The sequence below is a fragment of the Lissotriton helveticus genome, chromosome 3_1 (genome assembly GCF_964261635.1).
Source record: "Lissotriton helveticus chromosome 3_1, aLisHel1.1, whole genome shotgun sequence".
Lineage (NCBI taxonomy): Eukaryota > Metazoa > Chordata > Amphibia > Caudata > Salamandridae > Lissotriton > Lissotriton helveticus.
Genome location: NC_136061.1, coordinates 401,293,379 through 401,318,837, shown reverse-complemented (window position 1 = coordinate 401,318,837; position 25,459 = coordinate 401,293,379). Strand labels below are relative to the sequence as shown.

At 52.0% G+C, this 25,459-nt stretch overlaps 1 protein-coding gene across 2 annotated transcripts in view; it reads right to left on the bottom strand.

The window, feature by feature from the left end:
* INPP5K (inositol polyphosphate-5-phosphatase K) overlaps window positions 1–25,459 on the bottom strand; it is a 408,122-nt gene that overhangs the window by 317,959 nt on the left and 64,704 nt on the right. For both annotated transcript variants that reach the window (XM_078680171.1, XM_078680170.1), the window contains exon 2: window positions 6,582–6,657. In XM_078680171.1, coding sequence (XP_078536297.1) covers window positions 6,582–6,649 — 68 coding nt within the window. In that variant the 5' untranslated portion in view covers window positions 6,650–6,657. The remainder of the gene's footprint in view (window positions 1–6,581; window positions 6,658–25,459) is intronic.

The following is a 25,459-nucleotide window of genomic DNA, read 5'->3' as shown; positions in this document are numbered from 1 at the left end:
CTCCTCCCTCAGTCTCCCTCCCTCAGTCTCCTTCCCTCAGTCTCCGTCCCTCAGTCTCCGTCCCTCAGTCTCCCTCCCTCTCCCTCCCTCTGTCTCCCTCCCTTTTGTGTTCCTCCCTCCCTCAGTCTCCCTCCCTCAGTCTCCGTTCCGCAGTCTCCCTCCCTCAGTCTCCCTCCTCTCTGTCTCCCTCCCTCTGTCTCCCTCCCTCTCTGTCTCCCTCCCTCTCTGTCTCCCTCCCTCTCTGTCTGCCTCTCTCCCTCCCTCTCTGTCTCCCTCTCTCTGTCTCCCTCTCTCTCTGTTTCCCTCTCTCTCTGTCTGTCTCCCTCTGTCTGTCTCCCTCCCTCTGTTTGTCTCCCTTCCTCTGTTTGTCTGTCTGCCTTTATCTATCTCCCTGTCTGTTTCCCTCCCTCTGTCACCCCCTCCCTCTTTCTGTTGCCCTGTCTCCCTCCATATGTCTCGCTCTCTCTCTCTCTCTCTCTCTCTCTCTCTCCCTCTGTCCCCGCCCTATCTGTCCCCTGCCCTATCTGTCTCCCTCAACTCTTTCTCCCTCAGTCTCCCTCCCTCTGTCTCCCTCCCTCAGTCTCCTTCCTTCAGTCTCCCTCCCTCAGTCTCCGTCCCTCAGTCTCCCTCCGTCTCCCTCCCTCTGTCTCCCTCCCTTTTGTGTCCCTCCCTCCCTGTCTCCCTCCCTCTGTCTCCCTCCTTCTGTCTCCCTCCCTCAGTCTCCCTCCCTCAGCCTCCCTCCCTCAGTCTCCCTCCCTCAGTCTCCCTCCCTCAGTCTCCCTCCCTCAGTCTCCCTCCCTCAGTCTCCCTCCCTCAGTCTCCCTCCCTCTGTCTCCCTCCCTCTGTCTCCCTCCCTCTGTCTCCCTCCCTCTGTCTCCCTCTGCCACCCTCCCTCTGCCTCCCACGCTCTGCCTCCCTCCCTCTGTCTCCCTCACATTTGTGTCCTTCCCTCCCTGTCTCCCTCCCTCTGCCTCCCTCCCTCTGTCTCCCTCCCTCTGTCTCCCTCCCTCTGTCTCCCTCCCTTTTGTGTCCCTCCCTCCCTGTCTCCCTCCCTGTCTCCCTCCCTCCGTCTCCCTCCGTCTCCCTCCCTCTGTCTCCCTACCTTTTGTGTCCCTCCCTCCCTGTCTCCCTCCCTGTCTCCCTCCCTCTGTTTCCCTCCCTCAGTCTCCCTCCCTCAGTCTCCCTCCCTCTGTCTCCCTCCCTCTGTCTCCCTCCTTCTCTGTCTCTCTCTCTCTCTCGGTCTCTCTCTCTCTCTCGGTCTCTCTCTCTCTCGGTCTCCCTCTCTCTCGGTCTCCCTCTCTCGGTCTCTCTCTCTCTCGGTCTCTCGCTCTCTCGGTCTCTCGCTCTCTCGGTCTCTCGCTCTCTCGCTCTCTCGGTCTCTCGCTCTCTCGCTCTCTCGGTCTCTCGGTCTCCCTCTCTCTCTCGGTCTCCCTCTCTCTTTCCCTCTCTCTCGGTCTCTCTTCCTCGGTCTGTCTCTGTCTGTCTCCGTCCCTCAGTCTCCCTCCCTCTGCCTCCCTCCCTCTGTCTCCCTCCCTCCCTGTCTCCCTCCCTGTCTCCCTCCCTCTGTCTCCCTCCCTCTGTCTCCCTCCCTCTGTCTCCCTCCCTCTGTCTCCCTCCCTCTGTCTCCCTCCCTCTGTCTCCTTCCCTCTCTGCCTCCCTCCCTCTCTGTCTCTCTCTCTGTCTCCCTCTCTCGGTCTCCCTCTCTCGGTCTCTCTCTCTCTTGGTCTCCCTCCCTCGCTCTCTCTCTCTCTCTCTCTCTCTCTCTCTCTCTCTTTCTCCCTCTGTCCCCGTCCTATCTGTCCCCTGCCCTATCTGTCTCCCTCTCTCTTTCTCCCTCTCTCTTTCTCCCTCTGTCTCCCTCCCTCTGTCTCCCTCCCTCTGTCTCCCTCCCGCAGTCTCCCTCCCGCAGTCTCCCTCCCGCAGTCTCCCTCCCGCAGTCTCCCTCCCTCAGTCTCCCTCCCTCAGTCTCCCTCCCTCTCTGGCTCCCTCCCTCTCTGGCTCCCTCCCTCTCTGGCTCCCTCCCTCTCTGGCTCCCTCTCTCTGGCTCCCTCTTTCTATGTCTCCCTCTGCCTCCCTCTGTCTCCCTCCGTCTTCCTCTCTCTCTGTTTCCCTCTCTCTCTGTCTCCCTCCCTCCCTCTGTCTCCCTCCCTGTCTCCCTCTGCCACCCTCCCTCTGCCTCCCACACTCTGCCTCCCTCCCTCTGTCTCCCTCACATTTGTGTCCTTCCCTCCCTGTCTCCCTCCCTCAGTCTCCCTCCCTCAGTCTCCCTCCCTCAGTCTCCCTCCCTCAGTCTCCATCCCTCAGTCTCCATCCCTCAGTCTCCCTCCGTCTCCCTCCCTCTGCCTCCCTCCCTCTGCCTCCCTCCCTCTGCCTCCCTCCCTCCGCCTCCCTCCCTCTGCCTCCCTCCCTCTGTCTCCCTCCCTCTGTCTCCCTCCCTCTGTCTCCCTCCCTTTTGTGTCCCTCCCTCCCTGTCTCCCTCCCTGTCTCCCTCCCTCTGTTTCCCTCCCTCAGTCTCCCTCCCTCAGTCTCCCTCTCTCTCTGTTTCCCTCCCTCTCTGTCTGTCTCCCTCTGTCTGTCTCCCTCCCTCTGTTTGTCTCCCTTCCTCTGTTTGTCTGTCTGCCTTTATCTATCTCCCTGTCTGTTTCCCTCCCTCTGTCACCCCCTCCCTCTTTCTGTTGCCCTGTCTCCCTCCCTCTCTGTCTCTCTCTCTCGGTCTCCCTCTCTATCGGTCTCCCTCTCTCGGTCTCCCTCTCTCGGTCTCTCTCTCTCTCAGTCTCCCTCTCTTTCCCTCTCTCTCGGTCTCTCTTCTTCGGTCTGTCTCTGTCTGTCTCCCACCCTGTAAATCCCTCTATCTGTCTCCCTGCCTGTCTGTCTCCCTCCCTATGTCGCCCCCTTCCCTCTGTTGCCCCTTCCCTCTGTCTGTCTTCCTCTGTCAGTCGCCCTCTGTCTCCCTGCCTCATTGTGCTTATCTATAATAATGTCCCCCCTTCGCCTCTTTCACTATCTTCTCTCGTTAATCATTTCTCCCTCTTTCCTCTCCCCCTCTCCGTTTGTCTCTACTCGCCACTCCGTCTCTTATTTTTCCTTTTGGCTCTGTCTCTCTCTTTTATCTCTCCTCTGCTCTTACGTCTCCCTTAGCCTCAACATGGAGGGTTAGTTACATTTTTCCACTACAACATTGTCAAAATCGAATTTCCATTTTTTTCCATTTTTAGTCATATTGTTCTTTAAATGTAGTTATTTCAGTCCTTAGTTGTAATGAGGAGAACGAGAAAAAAAAATTGTTCTTGGGTCTTTTTCTGTCCGATCGTCGCCAATTGTAATGAGGAGAACAATTGTAGATATAGATTCCAGTTTATTGCAACATATATAAATAATACAGGTGAGGGCCAGGGAGCAGCCACCAAGCAGTCCAACTCCTCTGCAACTGCCCCACTCTTCGATAGATGCACTCATGACATTCCATAAGCATCATAGCATTCCTATCACGAGGCACCTGTCTTAAAGGCAAATACAAAGATACAACATAACATTAGTGTTTTTTTCTGAGTATTCCCCATTGCACAAATTCATGAGAATGAAACTTTCAATTTCAATCCGGTCTGTCACTTGGCACTAACCCCGCTCCCCAAACGACGCCTCCACCCACGCCTCTTAGCTTTTTATGTGATCGTTGTGGCCTGCTGTGAGGGACTAAAGCTCACGGCCCCTGCTAATTGTGCTGCTTGAAAGCATCAGCAGCTCCCCAAGAACTCAACGTCATCTCCTGAGGCCTGGGATGGGGGGAGATGCTCCATGCTGTGTCTCCTCTGCCGGCCCATTGTCATACTGCCCATGACAATGGAACGGATGACTCTGTAACCTGCTGGGACTCACACTCGGGCTGCTGTAGCAGCCTTTCAGGAGTCGCCCCAGCAGGAAAGTCGGCCCAAGTATGTGGGCTCATCCTCTAGAACCAGGCCTGGATCCAGGGGGGGGCAAGCGCCCCCTCTTGTCCCCCCCCCTGCGGACGCCCATGGTGAGGGGCATTACCCCAGAACCGATCCCAGGATGCTTGTTCCGGTCCAGGAAAGACCTGTCTTGGTAATTCGGGCTGGACTGTTACCATAAGGAACAGGGTCAAGACTGATTTGCATATGGCTGGGGTGTGTAGTGAGCTAAAGAACGATGATGGATTCATCCCAGATCTGTGACTGGGGGTGATTCCACCAGGGTAGGGTTGGGACAGAAAATAGGCCTGGTCACAAGACATGTTTGCAAATTAGGGAAGTTTTTAACTTGTAAAGATAAGCTGAATAAGTGTTCTGCAACATATGGAAAACTGCATGGATATAATAATTGAAATAGAAATGTTTGCTTTAATGTCAGGGAAATCAACAGTAAAAACCCGCCTAGCAGACCATAAAACATGCCCACTCAGACCCTTCTTGTAGCTAGTGTTAGCTTTTTTATTCATATCATTCTTTGTATTCTTAATTCCATGTTCTTTAACCAAGTTTCTTTACTGCAGGTATTCCTTACCTTATTGTTGTCAGCCTTTGTATTTATAGGCTGAGCTGTATCATTCTGTTGGCATTCCAGGTCCTAGGCTTGGGGTTCCTATTCAGTTTCAGACTAGTCTATCTTGTATGTGTATGCTCCAATAAAGACTGGACTTGAACACTTCTATTGTAAGTGTTATCTACTTCAGTACTGTCTGATTGTCCTATAGGCCACTGCCCAACCCTGCTTTTAACCAGCCAAACTGATCTAATCTGAACTTTACTTAACGGAAGCACCATGAAATCTCTTCTGCACAGAATGTGCCACTATGGGCCTATTCAACACGGGTTCGAGGTGTGTTTTCCATCTGTAACGCACAAGGCTTTTCCCTGTGCTATCCACATTAGGCCATAACATTAAAATGGTTGGATGCTTGTTGCACACCAAGCCCCTATTTATTTATTATTTTAACCATTTTAAACAGTGTAATGTCACTATTATGGTATCAAGCACGTTACATAGTAAAAATATCGCTATTCTTGAAAATATGAAGGAGAACAAGGAGGAGTGGATGGGCGGGGAAGGAGAAGAGAGGATAAAAAGCTGCTTTAGTTGCCCTGAACTGAAAATAAAGTGCCCCAAAGCAGGTCTCAATTCTGAACAAAAAAAAATGATGGTGTGTTCATGACTTCAATGGGGTGATCCCAGTCAGTTCTGATACTGTAGTGAAGATAGGGCCATTCCTAATCCCATTATGATGTAGCCGTCGAATAACCAGGGTAACAGCAATATGTTTTGAAGAAGTGGATCTTTTGACCTTTTCTGAACTATAAAATGTTGGCAAGTTCCAGGTGGTAGAGGGTGAACCAGAGAAGGATTTTTTCAGGGTTCAGGAAGAGCCAAGTTTCAGTTCTTCCAGGATTTGAGAATTTTTACTTCTGGATGTCTCACGCCTCCTGATATGACCACAAGATCTGTGAGATAAGTTGGTTTCTGATGTTCAAGAGCCTTGTAAGTAAGACAATAGAGTTTGAACTTTATCCTTACCTCTTGAGGAAGGCTACAGAGAGATGTGGTTGAATCTTTTTTTCTCTGCAATGAGGCGTGCTGTTGTATGTAAAATGGGCTTCATAGGGGATTGTGTGGATGTTAGTCGACCAGTCAGGGCCACACTACCAGAGTCAATAACGGATATTACAAGAGGGAAACAGCCTTTACAACACATCATTACCATGCAATTCCTTTACCAGGCATCATTTACCACGCATTGTCTTTACAACGAAATTGTGAATATAGATCAGGTAAATGTGTGTATGTATATGCATGTGTATGTATGTGTGTGTGTATATATATATATATATATATATATATAAGTATATATATATATATCACCAATTTGCCCAAAGCGTTTTTTGGAGGGCACACACAGAGTCCCAACAATCCGGTTTTCTCCTTGACCTGCCCTTCACATCACGCTGCAATTACTTTGTGCCCAACGCGTTTCAAGGATTGGCTCCTCTTCATTAGGGTCTTGCTTCATGAAATCAAGAGGTAAAGGCCAGACCTTCTTTTATGTTCCTGGCAAGGCGTGTCATGTCCTGTAGTAGTGCTGCTTAGTGCAGAAGGGCATGCTAGGATATGAAGTCCTCATCCAGTCTTCTTTCATGTGCTGTGGATAGATCTGATGCAGTGCCTAGATCTGGATTTATTCCCTTTTTGATGTACTTGTTGACTTGTCACAGGTTCAAGACAAGTCTAAATTCTAATTTGGGGCCTTTCTTGGGTGCACAAAGATCTGGAATAGATGATGTTAGGTCTTTGTAATGGGGGAACTGGTTCTATTGCTTGTTTTTGAAGCAGTGATGTTATTTTCAATCTAAGCTGGTGTTGTGATACTCATTTCGATGGAATCAAGGTTAGTTATTAATTGTGGTTAGTTCTTAAGGAAGGATCTTTTACTTTGATTTTTGGGTAACTCTTTTGGTTATGTTTTGAAATAAAAGCGCCCATTAGATCTGAAGTAGGTATTGGTTTAAATCCTAAAGAATGAGACTGAAGTATTCCTTTAAAGGTCTATTCAAACAATAACCAACTCTTACCTGAGCTTCTTCTGAGAGAGTTCCAGGTCCGGTCCTTTGAAAGGCAGAGGTAGCCCAGTAAGATCCATGGTCAAATCTGAAAAATACAAAGGTTCTGTGTGTTGAACAAGGCTGTGCAGCAGAATGTGTTACAATTTAAGTCAATGACCAAACATCATCATTTGAAAGTAAGACCAGTAACGCACCTAACATGAAATAAACAATGCACATTACTTTACGAAGTACAAGATTTTAGCAATCATCGACTACCTCCAGCACGTAGAAAGGAGCATGGATGCCACATGCAATGACAACACTCTCACAAGTCTTATTTGCAACATAAATACATTTTTTAAAAGGAGTCAAAAGTCCAGAAGTTTCTTAAAAGCTTTGTTTTAAAAACTCATGCACAAAATGGAGTGGTGTGGCTTCACCAGTCAGGTCCTGATGTCAATTTTGGTTCTTTTTGACCAGTGTGATATTTGATACCTTACTGGAAAAAAATGTCAAGATTAGAAAAAGGCAAAAAGGCACTTCTTATTGACTGGAGAAATGTTTTGAATCTCAAGACAAGCCTGTATGCACTTTAGTTGGCTCTAGTGGCCTATCAGTCCCCCAAAGTGGTTTAAATACTGCCTTCTTCGACCGAGTAACTCATACTTCATCTGGCTTGAAATTAATCCTACATTCCATTGCAGAGATGTCAGCTGTCACAAGTACATAAAACACACAAAGGTGATAATAGTAGAAATGGTTGAAAATCGTCTAACCACTGGCAGTCACTCGGAGTAGCATTTTTAAGTATTATGTAACGCCATACGTGGCAAAGAGTATGCCCAGAGATGGGTCACTTGCTCAGTGTGACACAGAATCCAAGCTAAACCTCAGTGATGATGTCTATTTAGCTGAAACCGGTTTGAGTTTGAGTGAGATCCCTAGACAAATGGGACTCATCTGGCAGATTTGGGATGGTCTCCCATGAGGAGCAGGGTCAGTTTTACTTTGCCTAGAGCGGTACAGTGGGCAAAGAACAATGTGTTAGAAGGCTATCCTGAGCAATTGCCAGTAGTTAGATTATTTGTATGTATTTCTCTTCATATGTTGTGGCTATTACTACTAACCTCCAATCTTGGGCTCTGGAGTAGGGTCCTGCAGGCTGCAAAGCGCTTCAATGCCTCGTTAGGTGCAGTAAACGATATATAAATACAATTTACCATTAACATATTGATAATCAGAAGTACAACCTTATTGATTGCACAATTCCTTTTCTGTTAATTAAACCCAAGCCTCTGGAACAACTTTCTGTGGTAATGCGACCACAAAAAGGGGAGCTAAACTGCCAAGCAAGGAAAGGAGTAAACCCTAACTGCCATATAGTACTTTAAAATGACCAGTTGATTAAAAATCTGTGGAGCAGTTGTTCAAACGGACTGAGTTGCATAGGAGCCTCAAGGTTTCTGCTGCCTAACTTGCCAGATTATTCAGTGTAAAGACATAGCATCACCTAAGATCAAGGAGCTGGGTAGGCTCTTCTAGAATAACATCTGAGGTGAGTTTGCACCATGCCTGGCTTAGCAGCCATTTTAAAAAATTGATCCACACCTTAACAGGTTAGAATTGAATACATCACTTTTAAATATTAAAAAAAAACTGTCCAACAATCAGTGTTTCTCTCTTCATGCAGTAACAGAAGATACACAACTTGTGCTGGTCTACAGAAATCTCAACTAATACACACCCTAAACCAAATCAATGCCAAGCTTTTGCTCTTTCCCTACACCTATATACAGCAACTCTCTTTTAACCGCCTCTCATCCATTGGACAATTTAGAACCTTACAATATGACCTACATGCTGCACTACCACACCTTACCCATACACCTTCTACCCTAAACCGATGCAAACAACATAAGCAACATGCCACTCTTCACAACTTTGCATCTCCAGGTTTACTGCACAACAAGGCTACTCTACAAAAACTACAGCTCTCAACCACCATCTCCACCACCTACACATGCAGACCTATCAAAATGACTTCTTCGTCTGCTGGATAAGGAATACACTACAGAACAGCAACACTATTGCTATTCTCATACAGCTAATCCCAGCATTAAGGTCACACATACTACAATTCCAAAAAAACACTGCTCACTTTTCTACAAATACTAAGACACACCATCACCAAAACACATTCTCTAAACTGTCTATTAATAAATGCTCAATCACTCTCAAAGAACAAGCATCATATCTATGACCTTATCATTGACACACAACCTGACTTACTCGTCATATCTGAATCATGGTTATCTGATGACATGGCTCAAGTGTTGCATGAAAACATTCCTCTAGGCTATCAAACTATCACACAAAATTGTATAGGCAAGATCTGTATAAGGGGAGACCCTCTTGTTAGGGGCCTTAATTGGTCGTTGGATTGAACGGACAAGATTTCCCTTTCCCCCCCACAACATTTTGCTGTACCTGGCTAAACCCCCCTTTTCTATTCGACGAGGGTTCCACATCTTTGCTCTTTTCCCAAAATATTCCGGTTACACTATTAACTGGGATAAATCCCTGATTTATGTTTTGAGTGGGAACCCTCCGGATTTACCGGGAGGCTGTGACGCCCAAATAGTGATAGACGCTTTCAATATTTAGGAATATATATTACGCCGGATTCCTCTGCTTTCCACAAACTTAACTTGTTGCCCCCTTGCATCGCCTTAAAGCAGATATACACCATTGGAAATCACTACCCCTTAAGCTTTTAGGTAGAGCTGCCCTCTACAAGATGATGTCACTCCAGCGCTTTCTGTATTCCCTGCAAAATATGCCATATTTAGTCTCACCGCAGTATTTTCAGTTTATCGACTCTGAAGTACGTGCCTTGCTTTGGAACCAGGGAACTCCCCATATCGCCCTCACAAAATTGACAACAAGCTGGTATGATGGCGGTATTGCCCTACTGTTAGAACCGGGGGTCTCTGGTTGGCAGAGGTAAGTCCCTTAGGCCAAGTAGAGACCCTTGCTTCTAGTCAGGGTGAAGGAATAACCCTCTGAGATAACCCCTGCTCACCCTCTAGGTAGCATGGCGCGAGCAGTCTAGGCTAAACAGAGGCAATGTGGATAACATTTGCACTTAACACAACAATAATCCCCAATCCACCACAAACGGAGACCACACAGGTAAGTATATTTTATAAAAATATATAACTTTATCTAGTTTCAGCAAGTAATTAAAGCAGTTGCATGATAAACACTTCTTCAGAAAGCTGTTGCATTTTATCTTTACGGGTTGCACTTAATCTTAATAATGGTGCTTGTAAATAGGAAGTTCTTATGCCAAAAACATGTATAGTCTCAAGTCCCTTAAATCAGTAGTTAAAAAACATATGGCCACTGATTCCTAATCAAGCGCTCTCCCGAGAGCAGGGTAAACCATACCAGCGCTAACAAAAATAAGCCCCTATAACGAGCCCCTGGTGTCAGGGACTCTCAGCGCTTCCTGCGCGTCTCACCCGGTTGCTGGGGGAAGGGGGGCTCCTTTCCTGGTGTTCGGGGCTGCTACGTGCGCCGGATGGTCTCAGACGCCTCGCGCCCCGTAGAGCTCACTCGCTCCTTGCCCCGGCCGGTCCCCTCGTGCTCTCCCGCCCGCTCTCGACAATCCAACGAGCGGCGGGGGATGCAGCACACCTCGGGGGACGACCGGCCAGGGGTGGGGAACACACGCGGACTCACTCCCTCGGCGAGGAAAGGTCAGGCCGCTGCTCCGGCGGTCGGCTCCTCGCTGGGGGGGTCACCAGATCACGGCTTCTTCGGCGGCTTGAAGGCTGCTCCACGCTGCGGACCAATCAGGTCGCGGCCCTTCAGACGAGCCCCTTCAGTACCCGGGAGTCAGCCAATGGCAGAGCGGCTCCCGGGACTCGGCTCTGACGATGCGGGGCCGTCAACCAATCACGGCCCACCACCACTGATGACGCTGCGCCGCACGGGCCAATCCCGTCGCGGCGTTAGTGAGGGGGCTCGGTTCCCTCCACCAATGGGAGCGCGGCGCCTTCGTTCTTTGGCGCCTCAGCTCTCCAACGCTTGGCGATCTTGGGGGGGGGGGTATTCCTGGCCCCCGGGCCGCGGTGGTGACACAGCTCACAGTCGTTTTCAGTGCGCCTTGCACTGGGAAGGCCCACAAGTCTCCGGGCTGCCACACACACACGCGTGTCGATGAACACGCCGATCTTGGCCCCTCAGCAGGCTGGGTCAGCGCGGCGCTCTCAAGCAGATGAGAGAGCAGCCCACACACTGATCGGGCAACCTACAGGATTTCACGATCTCCTCGCCACACAGCAGCTTCAGGGGGCACAGCAGGGTCTTGTAGTCCTTGGGCAACCTTTATGTCCCTGGGTTGCAGACAGGGGGCCAGCTCTTCTCAGGCCCTTGGAGATTCAAGATTGTAGACACAGCACACAGCAAAGTCTTGGCAGTTGCAAGCAGGCAGGGTCACAGCACACAGCAAAGTCCCTTTCTCCTCCTCAGCTTCCAGTTAGACAGTAGAACAGGTCAGCCCTTAGAGCACACAGCAAGGCAATCTTCCTTTGGTTCTCTAGCCGTCCTCCTTCCAGCCGAGGTTCCTTCTTGGTTGCTGAATTTCAGAATCTGACTTCTGTAGTCAGGGGTCCTTTCCTTATACCCCTCAATGTCTTTGAAGTCCTTTGAAGTCTTTGTGCATGGAGGCCCTGGGTCCAGTCTAAACCAGTTCTGGGGGTTGCGGAGCACTGAGGTGTCTCTGGTTTTCTTCTTCCTGTCAGCTTCAGGGCCAGAGGTGTCAGTTGACCACCAGGAGGGAGCTAGCAGGGGGAGGCAGGCCAGCGCAGCCCAGCACTTATCAGGCATTCCTTCCTCCCACCTCCCAGGCAGGCAGATGTGCCCTTTCATCCCCGGGCTGGCTCCGACCCTCTCCTCCGGGGCTCTGCAGCCCCCCCTGTCACATCCAGACCAGGCAGGCATTCCACAAACTCAGGCACACAGAAAGGTTTAGACAAGAGAACAGCCACTTTCTAAAAGTGCTATTCTCCAACACAGGATTTAAAAACACCCTTCACTAACAGATGTGTCATTAAATTCTGAGTTCAGGGATATCTTTCACTTATGTCCCATCTTGTTCCTATGGGAAGATAGGCTGGCATCACATGGGGCCAGTCTCCTCCATGTTACTCTATGGAGCAAGAGAGCCTTACAGCAGTGAGCACATGAAATGGCTGCTGCCCACTACCAGAGCATGTGACCTGCACTAGTACATGCTCTACCTTAGCTATACACTGCACCCTGCCCAGGGGGGTACCTTGAGCCTTCCATAGGGGTGACTGATGTGCACAGACAGGGAAGGGTTAGGCCTAGCCAGTGGGGACACTGGCCAGGCTGACATGGCAGTCACTGACTGCACACAGGCTCTGCGCTGGCAGGCCTGAGTCACCATTTTAAAGCTACTCATGTGGGTGGCGCAATCTGCGCTGCAGGCCCACTAGTAGCATTTGTCATCACCAGCCCTGGCACACACAGTGCACTTTACTAGGGACTTCGTGGTGATACAAATATGCCAATCAATATCACAATTTACAGAGGGAGCACTTACACTCTGACACTGATCAGCAGTGGCAGAGTGTCCAAAGCATCTAAATCAGCAAAAACGAAATCCAGCACAGCATCAAAACACATGAGTCAGAGGCAAAAAGATGGGGGAAGAACCACGCCAAAAGGTGTCAGGTCTAACACGTGTCCCCTCCAGCTGAAAGTGGGGAGAACTACCCAACCTCTTGGGAGTCCTCATCACTAAGGCGGAAGAATCTGGAAAGACCGTCAGCATTGGCGTGTTCTGTACCAGGGCAGTGCTCCACCGTAAAGTCCATCCCCTGTAGGGAAATGGACCACCTCAACAATTTCGGATTCTCACCCCTCATCTGCATTAACCATCTGAGGGGCCTGTGGTCGGTCTGAACATGGAAGTGAGTCCCAAACAGGTAGGGCCTCAGCTTCTTCAGAGCCCAGACCACAGCGAAAGCTTCTCTTTCAATGGCACTCCATTTCTGTTCCCTGGGGACTAGCCTTCGGCTAATGAAAGCCACTGGTTGGTCTCCGCCCTCATCATTAATCTGTGAGAGCACTGCTCCCACGCCTTGCTCTGAAGCGTCAGTTTGCACAATGAACTCACTGGAAAAGTCAGGTGCCTTAAGCACCGGTGCTGTGCACATGGCAGTTTTGAGGGTGTCAAAAACAGTTTGACAGGCCTCCGTCCAATTCACTTTCCTGGGCTGATTTCTAGATGTCAGCTCTGTCAAAGGGGCCACGATGGTGCCATAGCCTTTGACAAACCGTCTGTAATACCCGGTGAGACCTAAAAAGGCTCTCACCTCAGTCTGGGTCTTGGGGGGTTCCCAAGCCAGAATGGTATCAATTTTTGCCTGTAGGGGCGCCACCTTGCCGCTCCCCACCTGGTGTCCCAAGTACACCACCGATCCCTGCCCTATCTGGCATTTACTGGCCTTGATAGTGAGGCCTGCCTTCTGCAGAGCCTTCAACACTTCAGTGAGGTGTTGCAGGTGTTTCTCCCAAGTGGAGCTGAACACAGCAATGTCATCCAGGTAGGCTGCGCTGAATTGCTCCAGCGCCGCCAGTACCTGGTTGACCAATCTCTGAAATGTGGCGGGGGCATTTTTCAACCCGAAGGGCATGACACGAAACTGGAAGTGCCCCTCTGGTGTTGAAAATGCTGACCTCTCCTTTGCCCCGTCAGTTAAGGCAATCTGCCAGTACCCTGAAGTCAAATAAAAAGTACTCAGGTACTGGGCAGCTCCTAACCGATCCACCAGCTCATCAGCTCTGGGGATGGGGTGCGCGTCAGTCTTGGTGACCGCATTGAGCCCACGGTAGTCCACGCAGAACCGAAGTTCTGGGGTGCCACCGGGGGTAGCAGCTTTCTTAGGCACTAAGACCACTGGGCTAGCCCAGGGGCTGCTGGAGGGCTCAATAACCCCTAGCGTCAACATCTTGGAAACCTCTTCCTTGATGCTGGCTCTGACCTTGTCAGCCACTCTGTAAAACTTCTGTTTCACAGGCAGACTGTCTCCAGTGTCCACGTCGTGGACGCACCACTTGGTGACACCTGGGGTCAGGGAGAACAGGGGGGCGAACTGACCCAAGACTTGGCGACAGTCATCCTGCTGCTCTGGAGTCAGGGTGGGGGAGAGGACCACACCATCCACTGACCCATCTTGCTCCTTGACTGCCAGGAGGTCAGGGAGAGGATCACTATCCTCCTCCCCTCCAACATCTGTAGCCATGAGCATAGTCACTTCAGTCCTCTCAAAGTGGGGTTTGAGGCGGTTCACATGCAGCACTCTCAGGGGCTGCCTGGGAGTCTTCAGGTTAACCAAATAGGTAACCTCGCTCTTGCGCTCCACCACCTCATATGGCCCAGACCACTTGTCACGGAGCGCACAAGGCTCCACTGGCGCCATCACCCACACTTTCTGACCAGGTTGGAACCAACTAGAGAAGTGTTCTGGTCATACCACCTCTTCATTTCCTCCTGGCTAGCCTCCAGGTTCTCTTGAGCGAGCTTCCTGAAGCGCTTGGTCTGGTTGCGAATGGCCAGCACATAGCTGAACACATCCTGAGGGGTTTTCCCACGGGATTTCTCCCACCCCTCTTTCACCAGAGTCAGAGGCCCTCTGACAGGGTGGCCATACAGCAACTCAAAGGGACTGAACCCTAAGGATTTCTGAGGCACCTCCCTGTAGGCAAACAACAGGCATGGCAACAAGACATCCCATTTCCGCCTCATGGGCTCTTCCAGGCCAATAATCATGCCCTTCAATGTGCGGTTGAATCTCTCAACCAAACCATTTCCTTGAGGGTGGTAAGGAGTGGTGAATTTGTATGTCACCCCACACTCACTCCACAGGGACTTCATATACTTAGAAATGAAATTTGTCCCGCGGTCTGAGACGACCTCCCTGGGAAATCCCACCCGGGAAAAGATCCCCATCAGGGCACGGCCCACCACTGGGGCGGTGACTGTCCTGAGCGGGAGGGCTTCCGGGTACCGAGTGGCATGGTCCACCAAGACCAGGATAAACCTGTTGCCTAGGGCTGTCTTGGGATCCAGGGGCCCCACGATGACAATGCCCACCCGCTCAAAAGGGGTGCTCACCACGGGAAAGGGTTGGAGGGGGGCCACGCGCTTCCCTCCACTCTTGCCACTGGCCTGACAAGTCTGGCAAGATTTACAAAAGGCATAGACGTGTGTCTTCATCTGGGGCCAGTAGAAATGGGTGACAAGCCTGTGATAGGTCTTGTCTTGCCCCAGATGTCCTGCGAGAGGCACTTCATGAGCCAGACCCAGTAGGAAGTTCCTGAAGCGCTCCGGTACCACCAGCACACGGGCTGCGCCGGGCTCAGCGAACTTAGGCTCACTATAAAGTAAGTCATCCTCCCAGTAGATCAAATGCTCCTTGGACCCCAGGCCTGCGGCCTGGTCTGCAGCCTGCTGCCGCACACCAATGAGAGAAGGGCACTCCTTCTGAGCCTGGCAGAATTCCTCCCTGGAGGGACCACCCTCTTGCTGCCACTGGGACAGCTCAGGCAAATCCCCTAGTTCGGCCACCTGCTCCCCTGTAGGTTCCAGGGCATCCCCTTCCGGGTCTGCCTCCTCCTGGACCGTGGGAACAGTGGGGGCCGGTTTCCCGCGCCCTCTACCCCTCCTTCTCTTGGCAGGTTCCTGGGCCACTGTTCCAGGCTCCAGCTCTGCTAGACCGCCCTCTCTGGCTGTCATTGCACGGGTGGACACACAGATCCACGCCGGCAAACCCAACATCTCCAAGTGAGTCCTGTGCTCCACCTCTTTCCAGGGGGAGCTCTCCAGGTCATTACCTAATAGACAATCTACAGGCAAGGCATCACTTACAACAATCTCCAGAATACCGGAGACTCCTCCCCATTCGAATGGAACTTTCGCCAACTTGCAGTAGCGCACTGAACTGTCAGCTGCCACCACAGGCCGGAGTACCTGGGGAACAATTTGCTCTTCAGACACCCACCGACACCTAACAGATGTCACGCTGGCCCCTGTGTCTCTCAGAGCCTCCACCACCTGTCCATTGATGGTCACCTTCTGCCCGTATTTCTTAGTATTTTGGGGCAGCAAGGTTTCCTGGGCCATCTCTTGGTCTCCTAGAGAGACAAGGGTCATCAATGCTAACCCCTCCTCCCCACTAAAAATCAAATCCCCTCCCAAAGCTACACTGGCTAACGCCGGGGCTGGGGCTGGAGCTGGAGCACCCGTGGGTGCTGATTTCTTCTTTGGACAGCTTGGAGCAATGTGCCCCACCTCCCTACATGAATAGCAAGTAAGGGTCTTTTTGTCCTGCGGGCCCTTATGGGGCCAGGACTTCTTAGGCTTGGGGGGTTGAGACAACTTCTCCTGGGAACTACTTTGGGGCCCTTTAGAAGACTCCTTTTGATTACCCGTGTCCCCCCCACTCTTCTGCTGGGGACCCTGTCCACCTTTGGCTGGGGTACTTACCACCCCCTTGTGGACCCTGGTGCTCGTCCACCGGTCCGCCTCTTTAGCAAGCTCACTGGGATCAGTTAACTTGCTATCCAAAAGATGCTGGCGCAGCTCTGGGACACATAAACTACTTAAGTGCTCCCTACTAATCAAGTGACACAACCCCACATAATCAGTAACTTTGCTGCCCTTCATCCAACCTTCCAGTGCACGCGTGTACATACTCACACACTCCACCCAAGTACTTGAATCAAGCTTCTTGAAGTTCCTAAACTTCTGGCGGTACTGTTCAGCAGTGAGCCCATACCTGAGGCACAAAGCCTCCTTCATGGCGGAGTAGGACAAAGCATCCTTTGCTTCTAAGGGTGCCAAAACATCCCTCCCAGAGGCCTCAAAATGCTTCCACAATCCTGCTTCCCAATTCTTCTCAGGCACCTCATTCATCTTTAAGGCAAGTTCATACGCTCTGAACCACGCATAAATATCCTCACCCCTCTGATAATTCTGTACCAGATCCTTTGGTATGTATACTTTACCCGCCTGTACTGGTTGTGCGCTGCCACCATTAGAACTGGACACCCTCTCTTTATATTTGAAGTCCAACTCCTTCATGCTCCTCTCATGAGCCAATTGGAGCTTCTTTTCCTCCAAAGCGAGAGTATGTCTTCTCTCCTGCGCCGCTCTCTCCTGCGCCTCTTTCTCCACTTCCAGGCGCAGTCTCTTCTCATCGGCTTCCGCTCTGAGCTTCAAAAGCTCAATCTCATGGGCCCTAACTCGCTGATTCTCCTCTATTTCCTCTGGAGACATAACCCTACTGGAGTGGTCGCTGCCGGTCCTAGACCCTGGCTTCCTCACTGGCAATTCACTGGGCAAAAACCCATTCTCCTGTGTGTCTCCCTCTCCAGTAGCAGCTTCCGGGTCACCAAGTTTGGCCTCCCACCAGGCCCTCAGAGCTGTCCGTAGCTCTTCCTTATTTGCGCCGCCCCTTACTGGGCATTCAAGCTGTCTGCAGACTTTTCTCAGTTGCTCCTTGTTATAGGTTAACAACTCCTGGATTTCAAATTCCACTTCCACGTCTCCATTCACGCTTAGCGCTTTCCGAGACATGATGCTTCCTAACCTTTTCAACTAAAAAGGTTTCACCAAAAAGAAAAAAAAATCTTGTGCAACCTGTGCCGCTAAACTAGACTAGTGATGTACAAGAGATCACTGCCGGTCAAGTGCAATTATTAGTTCAAAAATCCGCACCGCGAGCCACCAATGTTAGAACCGGGGGTCTCTGGTTGGCAGAGGTAAGTCCCTTAGGCCAAGTAGAGACCCTTGCTTCTAGTCAGGGTGAAGGAATAACCCTCTGAGATAACCCCTGCTCACCCTCTAGGTAGCATGGCGCGAGCAGTCTAGGCTAAACAGAGGCAATGTGGATAACATTTGCACTTAACACAACAATAATCCCCAATCCACCACAAACGGAGACCACACAGGTAAGTATATTTTATATAAATATATAACTTTATCTAGTTTCAGCAAGTAATTAAAGCAGTTGCATGATAAACACTTCTTCAGAAAGCTGTTGCATTTTATCTTTACGGGTTGCACTTAATCTTAATAATGGTGCTTGTAAATAGGAAGTTCTTATGCCAAAAACATGTATAGTCTCAAGTCCCTTAAATCAGTAGTTAAAAAAATATGGCCACTGATTCCTAATCAAGCGCTCTCCCCAGAGCAGGGTAAACCATACCAATGCTAACAAAAATAAGCCCCTATAACGAGCCCCTGGTGTCAGGGACTCTAAGCGCTTCCTGCGCGTCTCACCCGGTTGCTGGGGGAAGGGGGGCTCCTTTCCTGGTGTTTGGGGCTGCTACGTGCGCCGGATGGTCTCAGGCGCCTCGCACCCCGTAGAGCACACTCGCTCCTTGCCCCGGCCGGTCCTCTCGTGCCCTCCCGCCCGCTCTCGACAATCCAACGAGCGGCGGGGGATGCAGCACACCTCGGGGGACGACCGGCCCGGGGTGGGGAACACACGCGGACTCACTCCCTCGGCGAGGACAGGTCAGGCCGCTGCTCCGGCGGTCGGCTCCTCGCTGGGGGGGTCACCAGATCACGGCTTCTTCAGCGGCTTGAAGGCTGCTCCACGCTGCGGACCAATCAGGTCGCGGCCCTTCAGACGAGCCCCTTCAGTACCCGGGAGTCAGCCAATGGCAGAGCGGCTCCCGGGACTCGGCTCTGACGATGCGGGGCCGTCAACCAATCACGGCCCACCACCACTGATGACGCTGCACCGCACGGGCCAATCCCGTCGCGGCGTTAGTGAGGGGGCTCGGTTTCCTCCACCAATGGGAGCGCGGCGCCTTCGTTCTTTGGCGCCTCAGCTCTCCAACGCTCGGCGATTTTGGGGGGGGTATTCCTGGCCCCCGGGCCGCGGTGGTGACACAGCTCACAGTCGTTTTCAGTGCGCCTTGCACTGGGAAGGCCCACAAGTCTCCGGGCTGCCACACACACACACACGCGTGTCGATGAACACGCCGATCTTGGCCCCTCAGCAGGCTGGGTCAGCGCAGCGCTCTCAAGCAGATGAGAGAGCAGCCCACGCACTGATCGGGCAACCTACAGAATTTCACGATCTCCTCGCCACACAGCAGCTTCAGGGGGCACAGCAGGGTCTTGTAGTCCTTGGGCAACCTTTATGTCCCTGGGTTGCAGACAGGGGGCCAGCTCTTCTCAGGCCCTTGGAGATTCAAGATTGTAGACACAGCACACAGCAAAGTCTTGGCAGTTGTAAGCAGGCAGGGTCACAGCACACAGCAAAGTCCCTTTCTCCTCCTCAGCTTCCAGTTAGACAGTAGAACAGGTCAGCCCTTAGAGCACACAGCAAGGCAATCTTCCTTTGGTTCTCTAGCCGTCCTCCTTCCAGCCGAGGTTCCTTCTTGGTTGCAGAATTTCAGAATCTGACTTCTGTAGTCAGGGGTCCTTTCCTTATACCCCTCAATGTCTTTGAAGTCCTTTGAAGTCTTTGTGCATGGAGGCCCTGGGTCCAGTCTAAACCAGTTCTGGGGGTTGCGGAGCACTGAGGTGTCTCTGGTTTTCTTCTTCCTGTCAGCTTCAGGGCCAGAGGTGTCAGTTGACCACCAGGAGGGAGCTAGCAGGGGGAGGCAGGCCAGCGCAGCCCAGCACTTATCAGGCATGCCTTCCTCCCACCTCCCAGGCAGGCAGATGTGCCCTTTCATCCCCGGGCTGGCTCCGACCCTCTCCTCCGGGGCTCTGCAGCCCCCCCTGTCACATCCAGACCAGGCAGGCATTCCACAAACTCAGGCACACAGAAAGGTTTAGACAAGAGAACAGCCACTTTCTAAAAGTGCTATTCTCCAACACAGGATTTAAAAACACCCTTCACTAACAGATGTGTCATTAAATTCTGAGTTCAGGGATATCTTTCACTTATGTCCCATCTTGTTCCTATGGGAAGATAGGCTGGCATCACATGGGGCCAGTCTCCTCCATGTTACTCTATGGAGCAAGAGAGCCTTACAGCAGTGAGCACATGAAATGGCTGCTGCCCACTACCAGAGCATGTGACCTGCACTAGTACATGCTCTACCTTAGCTATACACTGCACCCTGCCCAGGGGGGTACCTTGAGCCTTCCATAGGGATGACTGATGTGCACAGACAGGGAAGGGTTAGGCCTAGCCAGTGGGGACACTGGCCAGGCTGACATGGCAGTCACTGACTGCACACAGGTTCTGCGCTGGCAGGCCTGAGTCACCATTTTAAAGCTACTCATGTGGGTGGCGCAATCTGCGCTGCAGGCCCACTAGTAGCATTTGTCATCACCAGCCCTGGCACACACAGTGCACTTTACTAGGGACTTCGTGGTGATACAAATATGCCAATCAATATCACAATTTACAGAGGGAGCACTTACACTCTGACACTGATCAGCAGTGGCAGAGTGTCCAAAGCATCTAAATCAGCAAAAACGAAATCCAGCACAGCATCAAAACACATGAGTCAGAGGCAAAAAGATGGGGGAAGAACCACGCCAAAAGGTGTCAGGTCTAACACCTACCCGATATCAGATCTTACTATTGAGCCTCACAATTAGTTGTTTTAAATCACTTGGTCCGTCGACCCATATCGGACCCTGCTTACAGAATGGACAGGCACAATATGCTTCCTGGCACTTATCGAAGGGCGCTCTATGGGGTACGGTAGGCGCCTAGATTCACTCCTGCATCCTCTACGGTAGCTTTATGGCACAAGGCAACGCAAACTCTGGGGTGGAAAGGCAAAATAATGCAAGTTACTCCACTATTGGAAACAGACCTGTTAGGTATGTTATCAAAACAACCAGGGTTTGATAAATGGGACTTGATCGGTCTTTCGAAAGTTGGAGAAATGTGGGCGTAGAGTAGAGTGATTCCGTTTAGCGTTCTGCAAAGAGACTACCAATTACATTAAAGGGAAACCTTTTGTTATCTCCAGACCAGAAACGCGTTGCACAAAGCTATTCCAAAGGACTCGAACTTGCCGGTCTCCTCGCCTCTAGAAGGTAGATTGTTGGATGACTATCTCCCGGAGAGAGCCATCTCATGGACTTACCGTAAAATCCTCACTCCTACTCCAGATGCTTAGGAGAAAATACGTACAAAGTGGGCCGACGACTTAGGAGACTTGGATGCCCATGACTGGAGGGAGGCATTGGCCTCCCCCGCGATGCAGCGTTCCGCTCGAGATTTAAACTCATTCAACTTAAATTGATGCATCGGGCCAGCTACACTATCTCGGTATTAGTCAAGATGGGGTATTAGTCAGTCTGGGTGGGCGGGGCTAAAACTGGACAGGGTGGTAACCAGGATGGACTAAAAAGCCTCACTTACATTGTGAAGCCAGCGTTTAGCATAGAGGATGACGCAAGCCAATAGAAACGGGGCGGAGCCTACACTCCGCTTCTGAAAGTAAATCGATCACAAGAAGCCTCGAAGAGCGAGCAACGCGCATGTGCTGCAACGCAGGTCTGCGAGACCTAAAAAACGTATCAGTCTTCCTAAACAAGTCATGGCTTTGGCACTGTCAAACAATTAGGAGAAGAGAATTACAGAGCAGTGGGCTGTCAGGGAGCACGGCTGGAGACATGGCTTACGGTCTAGGACTCAGAAAGAGCGGAAGCACAATACTTCAATCCAACTCACAAGGAGTCCACCCAGGGAAGGAGAGGCTGGTAGCCCTGCAGAATGTCAATGTTGTCTGGAGAGAGATTTTGCATGCATGGAGAACACAAGCGACCCGTGACCCTGCTTGCGGGCCAGGTCGTTCCCATGCCACACAGCACCACCAGTGTGTCTGTGCCCTCCCCCGTGCTGCCGATTCTGCCGCGAGTTCGCAGCTGCTGTCCCCTGTGCCCCTGCTGCCTGGTTTGTGCTATAACTGTATTCTGTTGCCATAACTGTACTTCACTGCTGTAAGTGTACTGTGCTTCTGTACAGCTTTGCCTTTCCGTGTTTTGTTTTATTGTCGTGCCCTCATCGCCGTTCTGCTCTCTCTCCCCCCTTTCTCTTCTGTATCCCAGCCGTACCTGGTTTGTGCTATAAGTGTATTCTGTTGCCATAACTGTACTTCACTGCTGTAAGTGTACTGTGCTTCTGTACTGCTTTGCCCCTTCGTGTTTTGTTTAATTGTCGTGCCCTCATCGCTGTTCTGCTCTCTCCCCCTACCCCATTTTCTCTTCTGTATCCCAGCCATCCCATTCCCGCCGCTGCTTCCCTACAGCCCCGACCCCTTGCTCTCCCATTCGCTGCCCCGCTCCCGCCTCCCAGCTGCTCCTCCCTCCCTCCTCGACCTAAATGGCGGCCGCGTGCGCCTGCGCCATGCCAGAGGCAACCCCGTCTGCGCCCGTCCGCACCTGGACCACGCCCAGCGCCAGAACCCCTGGACCCCGCGAACGCCACGCCACCAGACTCCGATACGACGCCACCACCCTCCTCGCACTTAACACCGGCTGAAACCACAGCTGCTTCCAAGCAGCCCGAAACGGACCCACGGACCCTTCTCCTGCCGCACCTGCAGCTTCACCTGCAACAGAACCACCAACCCTCCAAGGACTGGACCCAACCACCTCCGCTGCATACTCCTTAACACCCGCTTCGCACGCAAACATGCCGTCGAGCTCTGGGATCTGATCGACAACTCCGCCCCAGACGTGGCCTTCTGACCGAGACCTGGTGGAACGACTCCTCGGCGCCCGACATTGCCATAGCCATCCCGGACGGCTACAAGATCACCCGCAGGGATCGCGCCAACAGAGTCGGAGGAGGAATAGCCATCGTCCACAAGTCCACCCTTAAGGTCGCCACCCACGCAGACGACACCCTCAACACCGCCGAACACCTGCACTTCCGGATTCACACCGACCCCAACACCACCCTCAGAGGAACACTCATCTACAGACGCCCCGGACCCCGGGCTCAGTTCAGCGACTCCATCGCCGACCTCGCCAGCACCCACGCACTCGCCTCCATGGACTACATCCTCCTCAGGGACCTGAACTTCCACCTCGAGAACAACAACAATGCCAACTCCGCCACCCTGATCGACAACCTCGCCAACATTGGCCTCAGACAACTCGTCACCGTACCCACCCACGCCACCGGCCACACGCTGGACCCCGTCTTCTCCACAGGCCCCCACATCACCTTCGACCACACCACCGAACTCCACTGGTCCGACCACCGCTGCATCCATTTCACCTTCAAGAAACCAACCACGCACCACTGCACCCAACAGCTGCCTCGCCGCTGCTGGAGCAAAGTCACCGAAGACCAGCTGATCTCCGCCCTTGCTCAGAACCCACCCAATGACCCCACCAAGTCAAACGCCGCATCCCGCAACCTCAGACAGTGGATCGACGACTGCGGCAACATCCTCGCCCCGCTCAAGAAACCCTCCAACAGCCACGCCAGCAAGAGAGCCACATGGTTCACCGACGAGCTCCAGACCTCCAAAAGCACATGCCAGAAACTGGAGAAGATATGGCTCCACGAACGCACACCGGACAGCCACACAGCCCACAAGGACGCCACCCGCAGACATCACCACCTCATCAGATTAGCCAAGACATCCTCCTTCAAAGACCGCTTGGACAACAACGCACACGACAGCAAAGAGCTCTGCAGCATCGTAAATGAACTCTCCAACCCAAGTGCCAACGACATCCCACCCTCACAAGAACTGTGCGACTCACTAGCCGTCTTATCCACCGCAAGATCGCTGATATCCACGACAGCTTCAACACCACGACCGCCCGTCTACGCCAGACTCCACCTCTCCTGTGAACACCAGCACCAACCGCCTGACCTCCTGGTCCAACGTCAACAACGACGAGAACCGCAAGGTCATGAACGCCACTCACTCAGGATCTCCGTTAGACCCCACACCACGTATTCAACAAAGCAGACGCAGCCAACGCACCCCAACTACGGAAGGTCATCAACATCTCCTTCGAAACAGCGACATTTCCGGAAAGCTGGAAGCACGTCGAAATCAACGCCCTCCTCAAGAAGTCCAAAGCGGACCCCAAGGACCTCAAGAACTTCCGGCCCATCTCCCTGTCCCGTTCCCGGCAAAGGTCATCGAGAAAATCATCAACATGCAATTGGCCCGCCACCTGGAAGACAACATCTTGGACCCGTCCCAGGCCGGATTTAGACGCAACCACAGCACCGAGATAGCCCTCATCGCCGCCACAGACGACATCAGGCGCCAACTAGACAACAGCGAAACATCAGCCCTCATCCTCCTGGACCTGTCAGTCGCCTTCGACACAGTCGGCCATCGCACTTTATAGACACGCCTCCAAGAAGCCGGAATCCAAGAGAAAGCCCTTGACTGGACCACGTCCTTCCTCTCAGGCAGAACCCAGAGAGTCCGCCTTCCACCCTTCCCATCCGAAGCCACCAACATCATCTGCGGCGTCCCCCAGGGCTCAGTCCGAGGCTGTTCAACGTCTACATGGCCCCCCTCGCACAAGTGGCCCGCCACCACAACCTCAACATCATCTCCTATGCAGACGACACCCAGCTCATCCTCTCCCTCACCAAGGACACCGCCAAAACCAACCTCCACAAGGGAATGAAGGCCGTCGCTGACTGGATGAGGAGCAGCCGTCTGCAGCTGAACTCGGACAAGATGGAGGTCCTCATCATCTGACCCACCCCCTCAGCCTGGGACGACTCCTGGTGGCCGACCACACTGGGAACAGCACCAACACCCACGACCATGCACGCAACCTAGGATTCATCCTCGACTCCTCCCTCTCCATGTCGAAGCAGGTCAACGCCGTCTCCTCCTCCTGCTACAACACCCTCGGCATGCTCCACAGGATCTACAATTGGATCCCGACCGAAACAAGAAGAACGGTGACACAGGCCCTCGTCAGCAGCAGACTGGACTACGGCAACGCACTCTACGCAGGAATCCCAGCCAAACAACTATGACTACAACGCATCCAAAACGCCTCCGCCCGACTGATTGTCAACGTCCCCCTGCCGCAACCACATCACCCCCACCTGAGAGACCTACACTGGCTCCCCATCTACAAAAGGATCACCTTCAAGCTCCTCACCCACGCACACAAAGCACTCCACAACGTCAGACCAGCCTACCTGAACAGCAGACTCAGCTTCCACACCCCCACCCGCCAGCTCCGCTCCGCCAGCCTCGCTCTCGCCGCTGTCCCCCGCATCCAACGTCTACGGCGGCAGGTCATTCTCCTACCTCGCTGCCAAGACCTGGAACACCCTCCCTACCCACATACGGCAGACCCAAGACCTACTTGTCTTCAGAAGACTCCACAAGACCTGGCTCTTCGAACAGTAGCAGCACCCTCCAACCCCCCTCCCCTCAGCACCTTGAGACCCTCACAGGTAAGTAGCGCGCTTTACAAGTATTCTGATTGATTGATTGAATAAGAGACAATACCAAACTACATGTCCCATGAAGATGCTTTGGAGATGCAGCGGCCATCTTGGACATATGGGTATAACTTCCCTCAATCGTTATACTATTTTGCTGAAGCCAGAACTTTGCTACACCTAGCTAGGATTGTCTTCGTATAGAACTGTTGGTTCCCATTGGAGATCTTAAAGGACATTGGGATTGCTGAGAAGTATTCTGAAGTAGAGTCATGAACACGTTTTGAACTATTTGATCCTTTATATTGAACTTTTGTTTTAAATAGGGTTGCCACTATCACAAAAGGTTTTCCTTTGACAGAACAGGAAGTCTTATTAAGTTTGAAAAAAGTTGCAAATGTTAAGCATTTATGAACATTATGTTAAGTGTTCGTA